We start from the raw sequence: 19,098 nt of genomic DNA on the forward strand, positions 1-19,098 counted from the left end.
TGTACTACAACCAAGAAAAAATGTTATCATTGAAAAGTAGTAATAGTGTATGGGTTTGTCTTTAGTTCTTTGTCCTGGACACCAATGTAGACTTACGGAATCCCTTGACTCAGACTCGACCTGCTGTGATTTAGTTTGGAGATGCTGAGCTGCCAGATCCTCACAACATTAGCAGCTCAGTGTGACGGTGGCCAATACTACATGTCATCCTGCGTCTCCTCACTCCTCAACGTTCAAATACCTCAGCTGTGACTCTCATAGTCACATCAGATACTTGCCACCAAAACCACGCATAGATGATCGTTTCTTCTGAAGTCCCGCCGAATGAACACGTGACTTTGTTGTGATCAATGCAAAGCAACACGACATCAGCGACCAACAGACCCAATAATGCTCCCACTGAGCCACTGTTCAGTCATGGCAGCCAAGATACAAGTTGACCCAAACAAAGCAGAGCAGACAAACCACTTTATTGTCTTCTTGTGTCGGCTAGAAGATCATAGACTCCAGCTTATGTATTTATTTATCGCCTTTTGTATGACATTGTCACCCACGCATCTACTCTTGCTGGAATTACACCCCCCCCCCCCCCCATTTGACCTGCAGGGTCAGACTGCTTCAATTGGCTCTTCCAGTTTATGAGGCCAGTAAATGATCCGTTTTATGAGGGGCGGACTGCAGCTTCATTCACTGACTGATGGGGACCATCTTTGTTTTACTGCTGTCTGTTCCAGGGCTTTGGCACCGTCAACCGGATGCTTTGCTCATTTACGACCAGGGATGGCCATTCCGTACCTTTCCTTCGCTCGTGTTTCATTCTTCATTTGGTCGTACGAGATGTTGCTAAGCTAACATTGACAAATACACAGGCCAACACATGAGTACTGTATGTTAGTACTGTACGAGTGAGTGATGCTTTTTTTATTTAGAAGCCATTATAAACCAGGACATAAAATAGGAGTGAAGCATAGACCTTCAGCTTTATGATCTGATTTTTGACCACCAACATCTAGCAACCTTTGCTGCCGTCGTGGTAGACCTTTCTGCTATTTGGTCATTCAAAGTGAAAGCACCCATCATTCGTTCATTATAAACAACAAGCAGCGTTTTTAAAGCGCATGCAGACGTAGATAAAACCTCCGGTTGCTATTGGAAATCCAGCCTTGGTTCCTCAGGCTTCGCATGCTTCCTCCATTAGTCCATCACCAGAACATGGCCTCTGCCTTCCAAGCGTTTCTCCTCTTAAGTGTTTTCCAGCAGCGGGGGCCACATCTATGTTTCAGTGGGGCTTGAGTGTGATTTGCATGCATGGAGTGGAGCAGACCCTCGCTGGTTCCTGGCGAGGATCAGACATCCGTAGGGCGGCCATTCCACTATGCCAAGAGGGAGAGATTCAGTGTCAGCTGGGCTTGCCTCAATAGAGCTTTAGTCACCCCCCCCCCCCACCCCCACCACCCCCACCCCACGTTTCCACCCTCTATCTGGTGTGTACTTTATACTATGAGTACTCCCTCAGTTCACTTTATCAGAAAGTAGACTTCTTCATTGCAGTCTAGTAGCATTTTTGGAAAGATGACATGAGGATCATTGGAATCCATCATCAGGACAGTCTGTCCTCAGTTCCTGTGCCGCCATCGTGGCGATACGTTAGCAGACGTGTTAGACGTGTTAGCAGACCCGCCAAGTAGATACGCTATAGTGTTTGACAGGATGCCATAAAATGTTGGATTTAAGAGGATCATTGGAATCCATCATCAGGAAAGTCTGTCCTCAGTTTTTGTGCTGCCATCGTGGCGATACGTTAGCAGACGTGTGTTGGCAGACCCGCCAACGACTGCACGCTTTTTGCAGCTTCCATCGTGTACGTAGCTGCAGGTTTGTTGATGTCACAGCAATGAAAATAGAAGCTGCCTCTGTATCTGCCTGTCCAAAATAAATATGCCATGATGACTCCATGATAGCACGGAGTCCGGCTTCTTTGTCACATGATCTGGAAATGTTGGACAAAACCTTGCATCTACTTTTGGGAAAGGGCAATACCTTCTGGTTCCTTGTCTCCAGCCCAATAAGTGTCTCCAAGGTGTTCCTCAGAGATTAGATTAGGTTCAAGTGTAATTCCCAACAAATGAACTGAAATTGAAAGATGATCCCATCCAAGTCCTGGTTGTTCCCTGTTGTTGTTCTCGCTATCCCACGGTGGTGGTACATGGGCTTTGGAGATGGGAAGCTCCTCTGTTCCATTCCCCCAATCAGATCTGTTGAGTCTTCTGCACGTGTGCATGATGAAGCCCACCCCGTTCCTGTCGGATTGCACCAGTAGATGAAATTGAAACCTGGACCTGGGACTAGACTAATGTGACTGGGTTCTATCTTTTGCCAGATCGTCACTGACGTGTCCTCATTGTCTGAAACAAAGCAACACCTTTGACCCTTTCCTGTGCATCTCGCTCCCCATTCCTCTTCGGCAGACCAGGTGAGTCCTGCTCTTTTCCGCCATTTTACGATGTGATCCGTTCTTCCATCGGGAACAGAGGTTGGGTCTTCTGATAAAACCGACCTTGTGGACTGGCATCCGCATCATGTAGCACACAACAGGAGGTGTGTCCTCCTTTTTACACATGATTGGAAAACACCTTGGCTGCACCTCCTGTGGATTGTGCTCAACATGCTGTGGATGTTACCGCAAAGCATGCAGGGCAGCCAAAAGCCACATGACGGGAGTCAGACTGTTATGTTTATGTTGAGTATGTGGAGTAATGGCGTCCTGCCATTCCAACGGCTGAAAATAAGGAGCGGCTTTCTTCAAGCATCTCTTGAGCAACTCAAGGAAGCCCAACCTTCTACTGTCATGCTGATGTTTCATATCTATAACCCCCCCCCCCCCCCCCCCCCCCCCGTTTGTTTGTGGATGAGGGAGGCATTGGAGCCAATACTCAGCCAGGGTCTCCAAACTGCGGCCCCCCGCTAGATTGAGTTTGAGACCCGGCATTAGGCAAATGTTTATGGCCAATTAGCAGCCAGTCCAGCCATGACTGGATTGATGGCAGCCATGTTTTTCAACCAATAGGAATTTGGGTGTAATAACGGCGCCCCCACTTGGTGTTTGTCAGACCGAGGTGAACCAGATCCGTTTTCAAATTGTCTTTGTGTGCAGATATCGTCACAGGCCCAAAGCCGTCTCCAGACCTCCAGACAAACACGTCCCGTGCCAAGCAGCCCAAACCCAAATTGTGTGCCGTCATATTGCATTCTTTGCATAATGGATCTTTTGGTTTACCCAGTATGGCTGCAAATCTATCTTCTACTGAGGAAGCTGTGGACCTTCTGGATGTATTTATAGAAGTCGGAAACCAAGTTTAGGGGGATAAGAGCCTCACAAGGAGGCAGACCAGGATGGATGGAGATGGTTCTCTCCATCCACCCATACACCGACACACCTGTGTTGTCTTGCTGCCATCATCGTGTCAGGATGAAACCATTGGATTCCAATGATTAACCATCAGGGAACATTCCTTCTTCTACTTTGTGTGTTTTTGGAAAGTCCATGAACTCCAAAGGAGATAAATCAGCGTTTCCAGGAAGGCCTGAAAAAGGTAGCTTGACTGAGTATCGATCGGCCTGACATGATGGACACTTACCCAATCCAATACAACGGTTGTGTTTCACTTCGTTTTGGAATGTGGTGGTACGCCCCAACACTTTCCAAGCTGCAGTACTGCAGTACTGCCACGTAGAGAACACGTGAGAAAGAAGGTGTGGTCACGGTGGCCTTGGCAGGTACGTGTACGTGATGATCCGTTATGGCGGTTCGGCTGTGGGAGCGATACCGCTAACCCTGTGTGCTTTACAAAAAGGGGTGAGGCGGAACAGCCAGGCAACATTCCCAGCCGGGAAAGCCTGCGTAAAAGGGGGTCCCGCCCCTGGAGAGGTCAGAGCCAAGGGCTCCCGGCTTTTAAAAATGCAACAGATTCCATTATTTGGCAGTCCTAAAACTTAACTCCTAATGATGCATTATTCATGCTAAAACGTGCTGACTTATTCATGGCGTCTTCTTTTGTCCTCCTGGCCGTAGCGAGGAGTCAGCAGTAGAAACGGTAACGGGCGCGGCTTAGAGGTTAGGAAGGTTAGGCTTCCTCGGACCCCGCCTGACTGCATGTTGGTCCCCGGCAGGCCCGTGTGTGTGACGCTGGTGTTCGGCAGCAAGGGACAAAGGTACCTGAGAGTGGGGCTGGCCGTGCCGCTCTTCGCTTCCGTGGCCTGCTTGAGAAGGATGGTGGCCGATGAGGGCAACATCTCCCCGGACCAGGTAACCGTGCGCCACGTGCGTCACCTCCACGGTGTCTTCACTGCTGCTCTTCCAATCTCTAGACAGCCCCCCCCCCCAAAGAAATAAGGAAAAGTATTCCAGGGCCTTGGAAGGGATCCCGTCCCATCTGGCAACACTGATCCTCCCTTTTGCTGCTTTGCCCCCCCCCCCCCTCCTGTCATAGGATTCCTTCATTAATGCTTTGACAGCCTTCTGAATATGTTTTTTAACATTATTAGAGCCCTCTGGACATGAAGTAACACCCCTATGGTCGCCTTCACTCTTGTTTTGCACGGTATGGTGGACACAATTACAGAAAATAATGACGTTGGGGGCTCAGAGTTGAGTTTTAGCTTGACGTGGGTCAACAGTTTTAGGGACTATTGTCCCTGTTGTGAGATCATTCAGACCCTGTTGTCTCTGCTGGTGTGTCTCACAGGACCTTGGAGTCACATGACCAACCCCTAGTGCTCAAAGTAGAGTAGTACATCATCAGAGAGGGACGCCCCAGTCCCTGTATGGGATAATGGCGGAGCGGGAGTTCACCCCAAAACCATGAGGTGAAGGAAGCGGTCCCAGCAGGTCTTCGTGACCCCCGGTGCGTGTGTCCCTCCCCAGGTGATCCTGACGGAGGTCTACTCCACTGGCTTCCAGCGCTCCTTCTTTGATGAAGACCATCTCACCAGCGTCGCTGAAAATGATGTCATCTATGCCTTCCAGGCCCCGCCCCTCTACATCAGAGGCGGCTCCGCCCGCACTTCAGGTAATTTAGTGCTGACAAATGGAAATCTCTGGCAGACGTTTATTGCATTTATTCCAACAATCATTTTCAAATCAAGTCTATGAATTGAAATCAATTCTGAGAGCCGCCGGTGCCCCCCCCCCCCGAATGATTTCCAAGGAAAGAGACGAGTTGCGTTATGGGTACGTAATTCCCAGGCTTCCTGGGGCCGCACGAGGCTGACGTAGTGATGGAGCGTCAGGCGTGTCTAATTATAGTTTGACCGTGTTTAGTCTGTTTGTCATTGCTGTGCTGCTTTCAAGGTCAAAGTCCCAAAGCGCTGATCCATACGTCCATACGTTGTTTTCACGCTAGCTGAGAGAGTTACAGACGCGAGAGACGTCCACGTAGATACGCTATAGTGTTTGACAGGATGGCATAAAATGTTGGATTTAATGGGGGGGGGGTGGCGGCGCTCCTTCGCTGCATCCCGATGTAACGCTCGGAAGGACGGACCAGCAGGTGACCTCAGCAGTTTCCTCTTTCCTCTTTCGTGAGCCTTTCACTGGGCGAGGAGATTCCCTTCACGGCGGCCAGAGGTCCCTTCTCCTGTGATTTAGCCCCCCCCACCCCCTCACAGGTCGCCCGATGAGACAACACTAATCAATAATAAATGAAAAGCGTTGCCTTGTCATCAGGACGAGCGTTCTCTGGGGTCAAGATATTGCATCAGCCAAGTCATGTTAAAGCATTTGCAGACTTTGATGACTTCTGAATAGCCACCCCCCCCCCCCAGCACACAGATGACCGCCCTCAGCAGGCCCCAATTCCTCCTGCATGGGGAGGGATGCGCTAACACCGAGATGACACTCATGGCAGCTACCGCCGGTGATCAATCAAGTGTCGGGAGAACAACGGCTTTTAATAAAACATCAGGTTTGGGTGGGGGTGGGGGGGGGGCTCCGTAACTTTGGCCAATCACTGACTTCCTGTCTGAGTGGGATTTGCTGTGTGATTTATCACCGTCAACCTCGGAGCGCTGACCTGCGTGCGGAGCTCCGAGGTTGTCGAGTGTGTGATAAAAACGCAGCCCCGTCGGCGTCACATTTCGCAGGCATATTCTACACCCAACCCCCCCCCCCCCCCACACACACGCGTCAGTGTCAACACGAGGCGGGGCAGAGGCGAAGTGGCGCTGGCTGGCACCTCGTCACCAGGCGGTGAGGATAAGAGGATGCATCAGATAAGACTTCCTGTGGGGAGTTCAGGCCGCCAAGCGTCCATCTGGCCCGTGAATCAGTCGCCCCTAAAATAGAAAGCTGCTGTCTCATCTCTGCCCCCCCCCTCGCTCACGCCTGGGGTGTTAAGTTTCAAGAGCAGGCCGACAACGCAGTCATCATTTCAAGAGGAAATCTCAAACATTATCTGTCTGTCACCAAAAACAATATTTAGTCAGGCAGCATCATTAATACTCATAATATTCATAATATTTACATTTTACCATAAGGAATTCATTCCAAAGCATCTTTTCATACTTTTACAAATTGGTTCCGTCAGTCAATTTCTGCAAAGTAGGATGTTAATAAAAGGAATCATCCCCCAGTAGGGCATGGAAAATGTGTTTATGACCATTATTAGAGCACTGTAGACATGAAATAACACCCCTATAGTCACCTTTAGACTCCTACTACTTGTTGTTTACATAACATTATGCAACACTTGTGTGCAGGCCACAGAATCATTGAAGGGACAAAAGCTGTAGCTGTAGCTTTTAACATAGCAAGCTAACATACTAATTAGTTAGCCTTTAATTTATTTAAGCTAAATGTTGGAATGTTTTGGTGTTAAAAGCTTCAAGCGGAGTGGGGAAGAAGGACAAGGTGAGAAGCCAACATAAAAACATGCATATTAATTTACCACTTCCACACAAAATGGGAGGAGAGCTTTTTACATATCAAACATACAGACAGAGGCCAAATGTGCGCTAACTGAGGTTCCACTAATACGCTTCATCTCCAGGCTACCATCACAGTCTCCCGTCGTCTCCGTTTGCCACCGGTCCTCAGGGTCAAAGGTTACCGGCATCCGGGGCTTTGTCCTCGGAATTCCTCAACCAGGGCGAGCCCACGAAGATCCTGCTGTTGGTGTGCAACGCGGCAGGAGCAGGCCAGCAGACCGTGAGGTACTCACACGGGTTCCGTGTGTCCTTTCCTCTTTCGCTAACACGTAGCGTAGCGTGGTCCTCGGTCTCTCACACGGAACGTCAACATGTTATATCTACGGTAGCGCTGTGCCAGACGCGTCAAGGTCATTTCACCCCCCCTCAAACACAAATGCCAAACATCCGTTGTCCCCGCCCCCCCCCCGTGATGAGTCTGAAATCAAACGACGGAGGAGGCCAACATCTGGCCGGCTGCAGATCCATCAGACGCGTGGATCAATGGAGGCGGGCTCGCCAGCACGGGCGTGGGAAAGTCCAATGGCATCCGGCGCTGTCAGTCAGTGTCGGTTTGTCCTTCCCAAATGACGGGTGTCGTTGATCCAAGTACCCGCCCACCCATGTGGGACTCGGCAGATGACGGTGGGAGGACGTGGCTCTGCCAAGGAGATCACATGGGAGGCCCATTCCTCAAGCTGCTTCTTCATGGTCGCAGCAGTGGACTGGTGGTAGTATACGTATTATTGTAATGTGTTTATTATTAGAATAATTCATACATTGATTTCAACATATTTGGTGCATTCCTATAGAGCAGGGGTGGGCAAACTACGGCCCGGGGGCCACATCCGGCCCGCCAAGTGTTTGAATACGGCCCGCCCAATCTTTCCAAAGTATTTCATTTAAAGTCAACATACAACCTGGCATCATGGCCTGAGCCAACCTTTTGATGGTTTTATCAAATTCGTTTTTGACATGGTCTGTTGTTTACAAAGTGCTCCTGAAAAAAGAGACACAAGCACATAATAATAATAATTATTATTAGATTATTAGATTATTATAATTATTGTTAGAACTATTATGATTATTATAATTATTATATTAATGCTAATTATTATATTAATTATATATTATATTATTGTTATATTTGCATATTTTATATAATAATAATATAATAATTATTATTTTAATTTTATTGTAATTATTATAATATTTTATTATTTTTAAAATATTTAAATATAAATATAAAATAATAAATAATAATAGCAGATTGCGTGACAATTTTACAGATACAATAATACCAGGTGGACTGTTACGTGTAAAATATATAGTCTGCCCCCCCCTGTAAATTTTGTCCCGCGAGTCAAAAAGTTTGCCCACCCCTGCTATAGAGTATTGATCTCGGGATCGGCCTGCCTTTGCTTCCTGCTAGTTTAGATGCTGTTGATTGTCATCTCGTAGTACGCCCAAGGCCTGCTAACGTCCCGTAGTTGTCACTGCAGTTCCTCCATTTCTATTTTGGGAGGTGTGTGTGTGCGTGTGTGTGTGTGTGTGTTTGTGTGTGTGTGTGTGTGTCCCTCGTACTTCCAGGATATCGCAGTAATGCTGTCACTGCGTAGCTCCCATTGTCTCCTCAAGTGGACTCCTACCCATAAATCCCAGCCAGTTGAATATGTATTATGTATAATCATACAATGAATGTGTCATGTGATCCATGTGGTATCTCCATGCTTCCATGGAGATGTTCTCATGACAATGTCGCTCTAATGCCGCTATGGTTTCTCTGATGTGGATGGCACCCTGCTGTGTGAGCCAAGCGGTGTTAACGTGGGCCCTTTGTTGGTGTTCCAGGTTCGGCCCCCCATTCTTAATGAGGGAGGATCGGTCTATTTCCTGGGACCAGCTGCAGCAGAGCATCCTCAGCAAGCTGTACTACCTGATGATCAATGGGGCGCCGCCACAGGTACGGAGCGGCTACTCATGATAATACGGGGAAGATGCCACGCTGCTACAGCATTATTACTACATTACTACTACATGGTACAGGTGGTTGCATTTATATTTCTTTACAAAATACTACTACTAGTACTACTACTATGGGAAAAGAGACGTCTTGATGTAACCTTTTCATGAGAAACTAATCCATCTCTACTTCCCAATCGGATAAAAAGTTGGATTCGGCTATCGGCACAACACTGGAAGTTCATCTGAGCACTCTGAGTGTGACCAATCACGGCGGACTGGGCGTGTCTGGAGGCGGGTTTTAATAAATTAGATCCATTTTCACCGACGGGAAGCACGAAATCCACAGAAATAGAGCTGAATAGGTGCAGATTGTGGAAGGCCTAGAAAGCTGCCTGTGCTGGTTATGGCGTGTAGCTGCTCTATAGGACTACTACTACTACTACTACTACTACTACTACTACTACTACTATTGTCCACTACTCAAAAATGATAGCATAATAGGTGCCCTTGAAATAATCCATAAATAGACGGTGAAATAAATGATATCAGCACTAAATCCCAATCCCTGCAATGTTAATCCGGCCTTAAAGTGGTCTGATCATGAGATCCTGACCTGTAAGGGAGGTACCATGTGTCATCAGGGAGTAGAACCATTGTTTTTTAACAAATAGCTTGCAGGCGTGAGCAGGGAGGCGTGCACGGGGACATGATTTCCCTCCTGCGGTGCTAGATGATCCAACGATGCTCGGCCCCAAAATGACACAGTATGGCACAAGCGGCAAAGCGGCAAAAAGCAGCTGGAGGCAGAAAGGAAATGCTTTCATATTGTGGGAGCTGTATTCCAGATTTACAGCAGCTTTGCAAAACATAATACTGTTCATATTTGGATGATTCCAAGCATTTCCTGGGGTTTGGGGGGGTCCAAATATCATGGAAAAAATGTAGGAATAAAATGTATTCATTATGAATCAGTCCATGTGGAGGCTTTTTCAGATAGCTTAGCATATATTGGCTACAATGGATTGTTTTTAGCATCTTGGAGTGTCACCACGTGCTGTAAGACATTGAACGCGGCCCGAGGGCTGCACTACTGTACGCGACACTACTGTATGTGGTACTACTATATGTGGCACTACTGTACGCGGCACTACTGTATGTGGTACTACTATATGTGGCACTACTGTGCGTGGTACTGCTGTATGTGGTACTACTATATGTGGCACTACTGTGCGTGGTACTGCTGTATGTGGTACTACTATATGTGGCACTACTGTACGCGGCACTACTGTATGTGGTACTACTATATGTGGCACTACTGTGCGTGGTACTGCTGTATGTGGTACTACTATATGTGGCACTACTGTACGTGGTACTGCTGTATGTGGTACTACTATATGTGGCACTACTGTACGTGGTACTGCTGTATGTGGTACTACTATATGTGGCACTACTGTACGCGGCACTACTGTATGTGGTACTACTATATGTGGCACTACTGTGCGTGGTACTGCTGTATGTGGTACTACTATATGTGGCACTACTGTACGCGGCACTACTGTATGTGGTACTACTATATGTGGCACTACTGTACGCGGCACTACTGTATGTGGTACTACTATATGTGGCACTACTGTGCGTGGTACTGCTGTATGTGGTACTACTATATGTGGCACTACTGTACGCGGCACTACTGTATGTGGTACTACTATATGTGGCACTACTGTGCGTGGTACTGCTGTGCGCGGCACGCAGTACTACTGTACGTGGCACTACTACTGTACGTGGCACTACTGTATGCGGCCCCCTGGCATGCAGCACTACTGTACGTGGCACTACTGTACACGGCACTACTGTGGCATGCAGCATGTACTACGCAGCGGCGTACAGTAGAATGAAGTTTTGTGGTGCCAACCTCTGCCCCGGAAGGAGCGATGCTCAGAGCAGATGTTAGCTCTCCTTTTGAAAGCAAATCAATAGCCGCTCGCATCAAAGAATTACGGCGTCAAGTGGATTTTTCCGCTTCCATCTAATTTTAGCCTCAGCAAAAACGTGGAATCAAAAGCAGTCCTTCTTCTCTCCGTCATTTTCCCCGCTACTGACTTTGCTGGAAAGGATTTGAAAAGGTTGGCATGATGCTTAGCAAAGCAAGAATAGCAATGTAATCTATTCTAAAACAGCCAGGCGGCCGCGTTATTGATCATTTTGTTGCAAGCTGAGAGAAGAATGGCGTTTTGTTGGCACAGATGAGATTTATTGGGCCTAAAATATTCCGGTTAGCCGTGCGCGCTGAAAGTGGCAAATAGCATTGAGCGTGAGCAGCGACAGTGTCAGTCCTTCACGCTGACGAATGCTCCTTTTGTAGCTGAAACGCACACTGCACCCTCAATAAACACCCACATTAACCACGCCGCTTTGGGAAGACCAGTCCACAGACGGAAACATTCATAGTCGGGTATGGAACTACGTAGTAACTACGGAAACATTCATAGTCGGGTATGGAAGTATGTAGTAACTATGGAAACATTCATAGTCGGGTATGGAAGTATGTAGTAACTACAGAAACATTCCTAGTCGGGTATGGAACTATGTAGTAACTATGGAAACATTCATAGTCGGGTATGGAAGTATGTAGTAACTACAGAAACATTCATAGTCGGGTATGGAACTATGTAGTAACTACAGAAACATTCATAGTCGGGTATGGAACTATGCTGAAGCTACGGAAACATTCATAGTCGGGTATGGAACTATGTAGTAACTACAGAAACATTCATAGTCTGGTATGGAACTATGTAGTAACTATGGAAACATTCATAGTCGGGTATGGAAGTATGTAGTAACTATGGAAACATTCATAGTCCGGTATGGAACTATGTAGTAACTATGGAAACATTCATAGTCGGGTATGGAAGTATGTAGTAACTATGGAAACATTCATAGTCGGGTATGGAACTATGTAGTAACTATGGAAACATTCATAGTCGGGTATGGAACTATGTAGTAACTATGGAAACATTCATAGTCGGGTATGGAACTATGTAGTCACTATGGAAACATTCATAGTCGGGTATGGAACTATGTAGTAACTATGGAAACATTCATAGTCGGGTATGGAACTATGTAGTCACTACGGAAACATTCATAGTCGGGTATGGAACTATGTAGTAACTATGGAAACATTCATAGTCGGGTATGGAACTATGTAGTAACTACGGAAACATTCATAGTCGGGTATGGAACTATGTAGTCACTACGGAAACATTCATAGTCGGGTATGAAACTATGTAGTAACTATGGAAGCATTAATAGTCGGGTATGGAACTATGTAGTAACTATGGAAACATTCATAGTCGGGTATGGAACTATGTAGTAACTATGGAAACATTCATAGTCGGGTATGGAACTATGTAGTAACTACGGAAACATTCATAGTCGGGTATGGAACTATGTAGTCACTACGGAAACATTCATAGTCGGGTATGAAACTATGTAGTAACTATGGAAGCATTAATAGTCGGGTATGGAACTATGTAGTAACTATGGAAACATTCATAGTCGGGTATGGAACTATGCTGAAGCTATGGAAACATTCATAGTCGGGTATGGAACTATGTAGTAACTATGGAAACATTCATAGTCGGGTATGGAAGTATGTAGTAACTATGGAAACATTCATAGTCGGGTATGGAAGTATGTAGTAACCACGGAAACATTCATAGTCGGGTATGGAACTATGTAGTCACTATGGAAACATTCATAGTCGGGTATGGAACTATGTAGTAACTACGGAAACATTCATAGTCGGGTATGGAACTATGTAGTAACTATGGAAACATTCATAGTCGGGTATGGAACGATGCTGAAGCTATGAAAAACATTCATTCTGAGCACCAGACTTCTAAGATGAATGATTTGCGGTGCTTGTATTGTACGGCATTGTGTAATATCCCCTAAGGTTGTGTTCCAGCGTATATGACCATACCAAAACCTGAGGAATGAGGAATGCGCTGCCTTGCTCACAGGACGGAGCGTGGGTGTTTGTGTTTGAGCTCAGACTTCATCCACAGAGCAGATTTCATGAAAAGGAGGAAATCTGTTCTCCTTCAGTCCTAATGCACCTCCCATCTCTCTATCATACAAACTGTATGTACTGTACTGTAACGCAAAGGAGGAGTACATACTGGATGTCAATACAGTAGAACTTTGGTTAGAGTACGCCTCGGTTAGTGTGCTTTTTGGTTAAAAGCTTACATCCAAACTCTGCCTCAGTTTTGTACATTTTCTTGAGCTAGCGAGGTAACCAGTTGACCTCAAATTCATATCTTATTAACTTAGAACCCAAATATTGGGGACCCCAATCTTGTAATTGGATATGCATCATTTCTTATGGCACATTCATGATGAAAACCAAGGTTCCACTGTAAATAATGTATATGTGTATGAACCCCAAGTCTTCTCATCCTCCCCTGTTTTTTATTCCAGAATAACCGAGTGCTCTTCAACATTCGCGTAGTGGGAGGATCATCATTTTACAGCTACTTGTCACCTCAGGACACCCGGCCCCTCTACCACCCTGCCGTTGACAGGTGGGTGTGGAACGTGGACGTGAAGCTTTTATTCAATGGCTGTTTGGGGGCAAAGCACCAGCTGGTGGGGTGGAAACATGGGGGAACCGCCTGAGAACCGGCGCTGTGTTCCCATGTGGTGTCCCATACAGGTTCCCATGGTGTGTCACACACGTGTTTCCATGGCGTGTCCCATACCTGTTCCCATGGCGTGTCCCATACCTGTTCCCATGGCGTGTCCCATACCTGTTCCCATGGCGTGTCCCATACCTGTTCCCATGGCGTGTCCCATACCTGTTCCCATGGCGTGTCCCATACCTGTTCCCATGGCGTGTCCCATACCTGTTCCCATGTTTGTGTGTGTGTGGTTCAACATAGAAGAAGTGGTCTCATCATGTCTGTCTTCCATGGGTATGCTGACATCTAGTGGCCAAGGTGCCACAGTGTACAGTATATTACTTAATAGTTTATATATATATATAGTATATGAGTTGATGCAGTATAATAAAATGTCCTTGATGAAAAGGATAGCAGCATGCTACAGTCGCTGGACCAAAGGCCTGAATCACGTAGACATGATCTCCCCCCTTTAGAGCGCTAAGACTCTGCAGCCCAGGAGGACCCCCACACGTGAAGCTGATCATCGAGTGGGAGTACAGGATCAAAGACTGGTGACTAGTCCCTGGAGCTTTTTAAGCACGTTCCCTTAATAGTTCCCTTCGCACTGAAAGCCGCGTGTCTCGGCCCCCAGCCTGTTTGGAAACATCCAGGAGGAAGTGGTGAGGGATGCGGAGAGCGTTCGGAACCAGCAGCAGCAGCACGTGCAGCAGTACAGCTGCACCTTGGATGAGTGCTTCCAGCTCTACACCAAGGAGGAGCAGGTACGCTCGGGACGCCTGCTCTTCATCATGGGGATCCAATTACAACATTGGGGTACCCGTTATTTGGGTTCCAAGTTAAGAAGATATCAATTTGAGGTCAACTGGTTTTACTCTTTGGAGATCTGCCACATACAGATATATATATCTGCATGTACGTATATCTGCATACATATATCAGATACATATATCTGCATGTGGCAGATCTCCAAACACGTTTCAAACAGCCGCAACAACTGCAATCAAGCATTTGGGATAACTTGCAATGAGTCTCTTCTCCATACGGAGGAATGTTGGCCCACTCTTTGCACAATTGTTGTCATTCAGCCACGCTGGGGGTGTGTTTAGGATCATGGTCCTGCTGAAGAACCCAGGTTGCCTTCAGCCTGAGGTCACCAGCTGATGGCCGGGTATTCTCCTTCAGCAGAATCCATGCTTCCATTGATCACAGCAAGTCTTCCAGGTCCTGAAGCAGCTAAACGGCCATAGACCATCACACTACCACCACCACGTTTGACTCTTGCCATGATGTTCTTTTGAGAAGAGAAGGCAATGTCCTTGCCTTCAAAATGACCCATGAGTCACGGGTCTAATCATCACGGTCTAATTTACAGCCTGATATCTTCTTCCTCCGTCCCCCCAGCTGGCCCCCGATGACGCCTGGAAGTGTCCCCACTGCAAGCAGCTGCAGCAGGGCATGGTGAAGATGAGCCTGTGGACGCTCCCGGACATCCTCATCCTGCACCTCAAGCGCTTCAGGCAGGTGGGCGAGCGGAGGAACAAGCTGACCACGTTGGTCCGTTTCCCCCTGGCGGGCCTGGACATGACCCCCCACATGGTGAAGAAACGCAACCACGCCGCCCAGGACCCCGGCTGGAAGCAGTCCAGACAGCTCCACCTGGCTCCTCCTGACTTCCTGTACGACCTGTACGCCGTGTGCAACCACCACGGCGGAATGCATGGCGGCCATTATACAGGTCAGCAGGACGCAGCTCTCATGTTGAAAACCTTAAAGCGTAAGGCCACACCCACAAAATGTCTACCTGGTCAAACTGTCCTGCTAGCTTGGCGTGCTGCATTCAAGAACCATCCATCAAAGTGTGAAATGTCAGCACTTGACAATAAAACATGAATTTGCACATCAAATGAAGGACTTTGCCAAAGCAAAATGAAATTAATGGTCCAACCAGAGCCCAGACCTAAAGCCAGTCTGGCCACCAAGCAGTCCCGCGTCAGGACAGGAAAAGGCTGTACTTTTGTCGTCTCATCATCTCGTTGTTGTGATGGCAGCCTTCTGTAGGAACTCGGTGGACGGCCGCTGGTACGGCTACGATGACAGCAACGCCGATCCGCTTCCCGAGGGCGACGTGTGCACACGCGGCGCCTACATCCTCTTTTATCAGAGAAGAAAGACCATCCCTCCTTGGTCGGCCAGTTCCTCCGTCACCGGTCAGACCTTCAGCATCTTCTCTCGCTTGTTGCCTGGCAACTTCTCTGACGGCTTCCAACGCTTCTTCCAGGCTCCACCAGCTCCTCCGCGTCCGATCATTGGCTGGTGCGGCTGACCGGATGGAGTGACAGGGGGGCCCCGGCGCCAGCAGCATCCGGCTCGGGGCCCCCGGTGCCCGTGCGGCCCCCGGAATCTCCAGAGCTCCCGGTGTTTGGAGAAGAAGCCTCCAGGACAGCAGGCACAAGTGATTATATGGCAGCCATGATATTGGATATTATGTATTATATGATGTATTATACTCTCATACATTTTACTAGCATACAATTTCAATATGTTGTTTTCATAACCTGACAAACATAATGAAGAAAAGCCATAATACCTTGGGAATAAAGTCATTAGTGCAAGAGGAAAACATTTTTGGAGAATAAAGTGAAAATATGAAGAGAAAATTGTTGTATTCTAACCAGACTAAATATAATGACAATCAACTTATTATTAAAATTATTATTAAAATGATGTCATTTTAATAGCAGAGTTCCTATTTTAAGGGTCGTAGTATCATGAGAAACAAACTAAGTCATTTTGGGAAAATGAGGTTGGGAGAACCTTCTGGAAGAAAGGCATCATATCAGGACAAAAGATGAGGATTATTTAAAAACAAAGGCCAAAATGTTTGTACAAGTACAAGCTGAGATGTAGTTACTGCAGTATATATGTACACAGTAGAAGTACATCTGTATTTCTTGGTTCCAGATGGATTTGAATCCAAGCCCTTTGTCCGAGGAACCCAGGGAAGAAGTCTGAGCCTGAGATCGCCGACCAAGCCCAAGGAGACGCTGAGCAAAGTCCTGCCCCTGCGATGGTCCTTCGGCGCCAAGGACCGGCTGAAGCGTTCAGCGGAGACCCAGTCCGAGGAGCTGGTGGAGTATCTGGAGTCCGGGCGCCGCCCACGATGTACCAAAGATCCCATCATAAAGCTGGTGGCCACCCCGCCGCAGAGGCACGGCCCTGGAAGAGAAGCTCGGCGGGAGTGCAGCTCGCCGAGCGGAAGCAGCTTGAGCTGGACCGAAACCTGCTACTCCCCCAAAATCCCTGAGGGGCAAAGCAGGCCCGGTGCGGAGAGACACCCCAACCAGGGACCCGACGGCCGGGATGACGGCTCTCTGAGGTCCAGGTCGTCTCACAGGAAAGCAAGGCCGGACCAAGGCAGGACGGTGGACCCCCAACTTCAGAGAGTGGCCGTTTTAGGGGGTCCGGTCAGCCACAGCGCGCCCCCAAGCAGAGACTCCACGTTGAAGAAGGACAAGGTGCATTTGGGGGGCAGCGCCAAAGTCCAAAGGGAAGCCTTGTTCCTCCAAGCTGTGGGACAAAGAGGACATGAAGGTCAGAGCCAAGACAGCCTCCTGGCCTTTTTCAGACCCGCCTTCATTCGGAAGGACGTACCAAGGTCGCCGCTGAGGGATCCAGACAGGCGTGTCAACGGGTACGCCCATCTCGGAAAGCTGGCGAGCGCCGACTTGAGCCGGCTGTCGCTCTCTAACGGAACCCTGAGCGCCCCGACCAAAGACGACGGCAAGGTCAAAGCGCTCCCGTGCTGCGAGGGGCGCGTCTGCAAGGCGGCGCCGATGAACGGACAGGCCGCTCGCCTGGACCGCGGCGACATCAAGCGCGCTCACAGCTCCAGCAGCGTCCGGACGATGATGGACGTGACGTTTCGCGGGTGCGCCTCGCTGCAGAGGAACGGCGACGTGGCGGTCCCGCCCGTCCCCCGCATCCTGCTCTCTGATAGGCCCGGCTTTGCCACCCTGCAGAGGACGCGATTCAGTACCACCTCCCTGGGGAGGCACAGACCCGGCCAAGAGCCCTGCTGTTAAATGCTTCCTATTGGCTTCACGTCATGCGGACGCTGGGGCCACGCCCTTGGCAAGGTTTACGCTCCAGGACCGGCCACCGATTGGCAACTATGGTGTGTTCAAGTACCGATGAACTGATGTGCTTACCAATGATTGCTGACTAAGGGTGGATGAGGGATGCTTACTGCAGAGATTAAGATTAAGATTAAGATTACCATCCCTTTTAGTGTTTTTACACAAAATTAGACACAGTAAAACACATCATTTATCATTTATGAGGATTACACTAAAACACTAACAGATTTACACTCACCTCTCATTTAGGAAATGATGGAATCAGGAACCTTATATCTGGGGTCTGGAGCCAATGACCCGCCATGAAGGAGGCCGGGTGTCCTGGGGGGGTGGGAGGGTGGAATATGCCTTGTGTTGTTGTTCATGTTCATCCATGGCAGCACCTCACGGAGAGACTAATAGCTGTATTTTCCATCAGTGCCTGTGTGACCTCCACAATGACCTTCGAGCCCTCAACCGACACGGCCAAGATGAAACATCACTCAGACGTTCTTCTCTCCTGCGTTTCTACCGTAGCGCTCGTTTGTTAGTCGTCTTCCGTGTGTCTTAAAGCCAATCTATGCAGAGTCCTTACCCACGTCATGGTGGGCCGACCCGGGCCGCCGCCCTTCATGGGATTCGCTTTCAAAGGTGACAAAGGTGAGGCTCGGCCACGCCCAGAACATAATAATACACGGCACCGAGAAACGAAAGCACGGAAAGACTGACTGGAAGTCAGCCATTATTGTCATGGCTTGACTTTTGACTTTCTTATAGTGTTGACCTTTACTGAAGGACGAGTGGCACGGCACCAAATGGTTGCTATGACGACCACATACTAGGGAATCCCTGACTCGTGTGGTATTGGGTACTATTTGGTGAAATCCTACCAAGAAAGGCGGCGTAGGAAATCCGAGGTCCCACAGTGTCTCGTATGTCAACCCCACGTTGAGGTTGTGTGGCGTTGGGCCGACTTGGTTCCCCTAGTTAAGACTTTATTAGGTGATTATGTGGAGATTCTATTTTATTACTAACTTTTGTAAGGCTACGTTTTGTATGTGATGTGTCGTCATCTGGACGACACGAGGAAGCGTTCCATGGTGTTGTCACATCCATCCCCGTATCCCACTTTCTATGGTGTCCACTTCCTGTACCGACATTTTCTGGGTTGCACATTAAACACTGTTTTTATCACGAATGAGTTGATTGTTGTACAATGGTTTCTCAAAGCGCATATAGAATATTTGACACCATTTTAGCCTTTTTCACTTCCTTCCATATGTCATGTATTTATTGCATATATTGAAAACAAAGTTCACCTATATCCATCCATTCATGCACTACATACATACTGTATACTGTATACTGTA

The 19,098-nt window shown here is 48.0% G+C and overlaps 1 protein-coding gene across 3 annotated transcripts in view; it reads left to right on the forward strand.

The window, feature by feature from the left end:
• The window catches only part of usp43b (ubiquitin specific peptidase 43b), a 31,469-nt gene extending 12,396 nt beyond the window's left edge, over window positions 1-19,073 (forward strand). Inside the window, exons 4-16 of one of the 3 annotated variants that reach the window (XR_009119631.1) lie at window positions 2,381-2,473; window positions 4,171-4,306; window positions 4,925-5,069; window positions 7,047-7,209; window positions 8,815-8,926; window positions 13,411-13,514; window positions 14,087-14,164; window positions 14,245-14,374; window positions 15,015-15,348; window positions 15,662-15,820; window positions 15,892-16,065; window positions 16,575-17,787; window positions 18,168-19,073. Coding sequence is in view for 2 of the 3 variants with exons in the window: in XM_058049994.1 (XP_057905977.1) it covers window positions 2,381-2,473; window positions 4,171-4,306; window positions 4,925-5,069; window positions 7,047-7,209; window positions 8,815-8,926; window positions 13,411-13,514; window positions 14,087-14,164; window positions 14,245-14,374; window positions 15,015-15,348; window positions 15,662-15,820; window positions 15,892-16,065; window positions 16,575-17,695 (2,749 nt within the window). In the remaining variant the exon portion in view is untranslated. Of the gene's footprint in view, window positions 1-2,380; window positions 2,474-4,170; window positions 4,307-4,924; window positions 5,070-7,046; window positions 7,210-8,814; window positions 8,927-13,410; window positions 13,515-14,086; window positions 14,165-14,244; window positions 14,375-15,014; window positions 15,349-15,661; window positions 15,821-15,891; window positions 16,066-16,574 lie in introns of all 3 variants that reach the window. The other 2 variants (XM_058049995.1, XM_058049994.1) reach the window with 2 other exon arrangements.
• The last annotated feature ends 25 nt before the right edge of the window (window positions 19,074-19,098 follow it).

This window comes from Doryrhamphus excisus, chromosome 15 (assembly GCF_030265055.1).
Source record: "Doryrhamphus excisus isolate RoL2022-K1 chromosome 15, RoL_Dexc_1.0, whole genome shotgun sequence".
NCBI lineage: Eukaryota > Metazoa > Chordata > Actinopteri > Syngnathiformes > Syngnathidae > Doryrhamphus > Doryrhamphus excisus.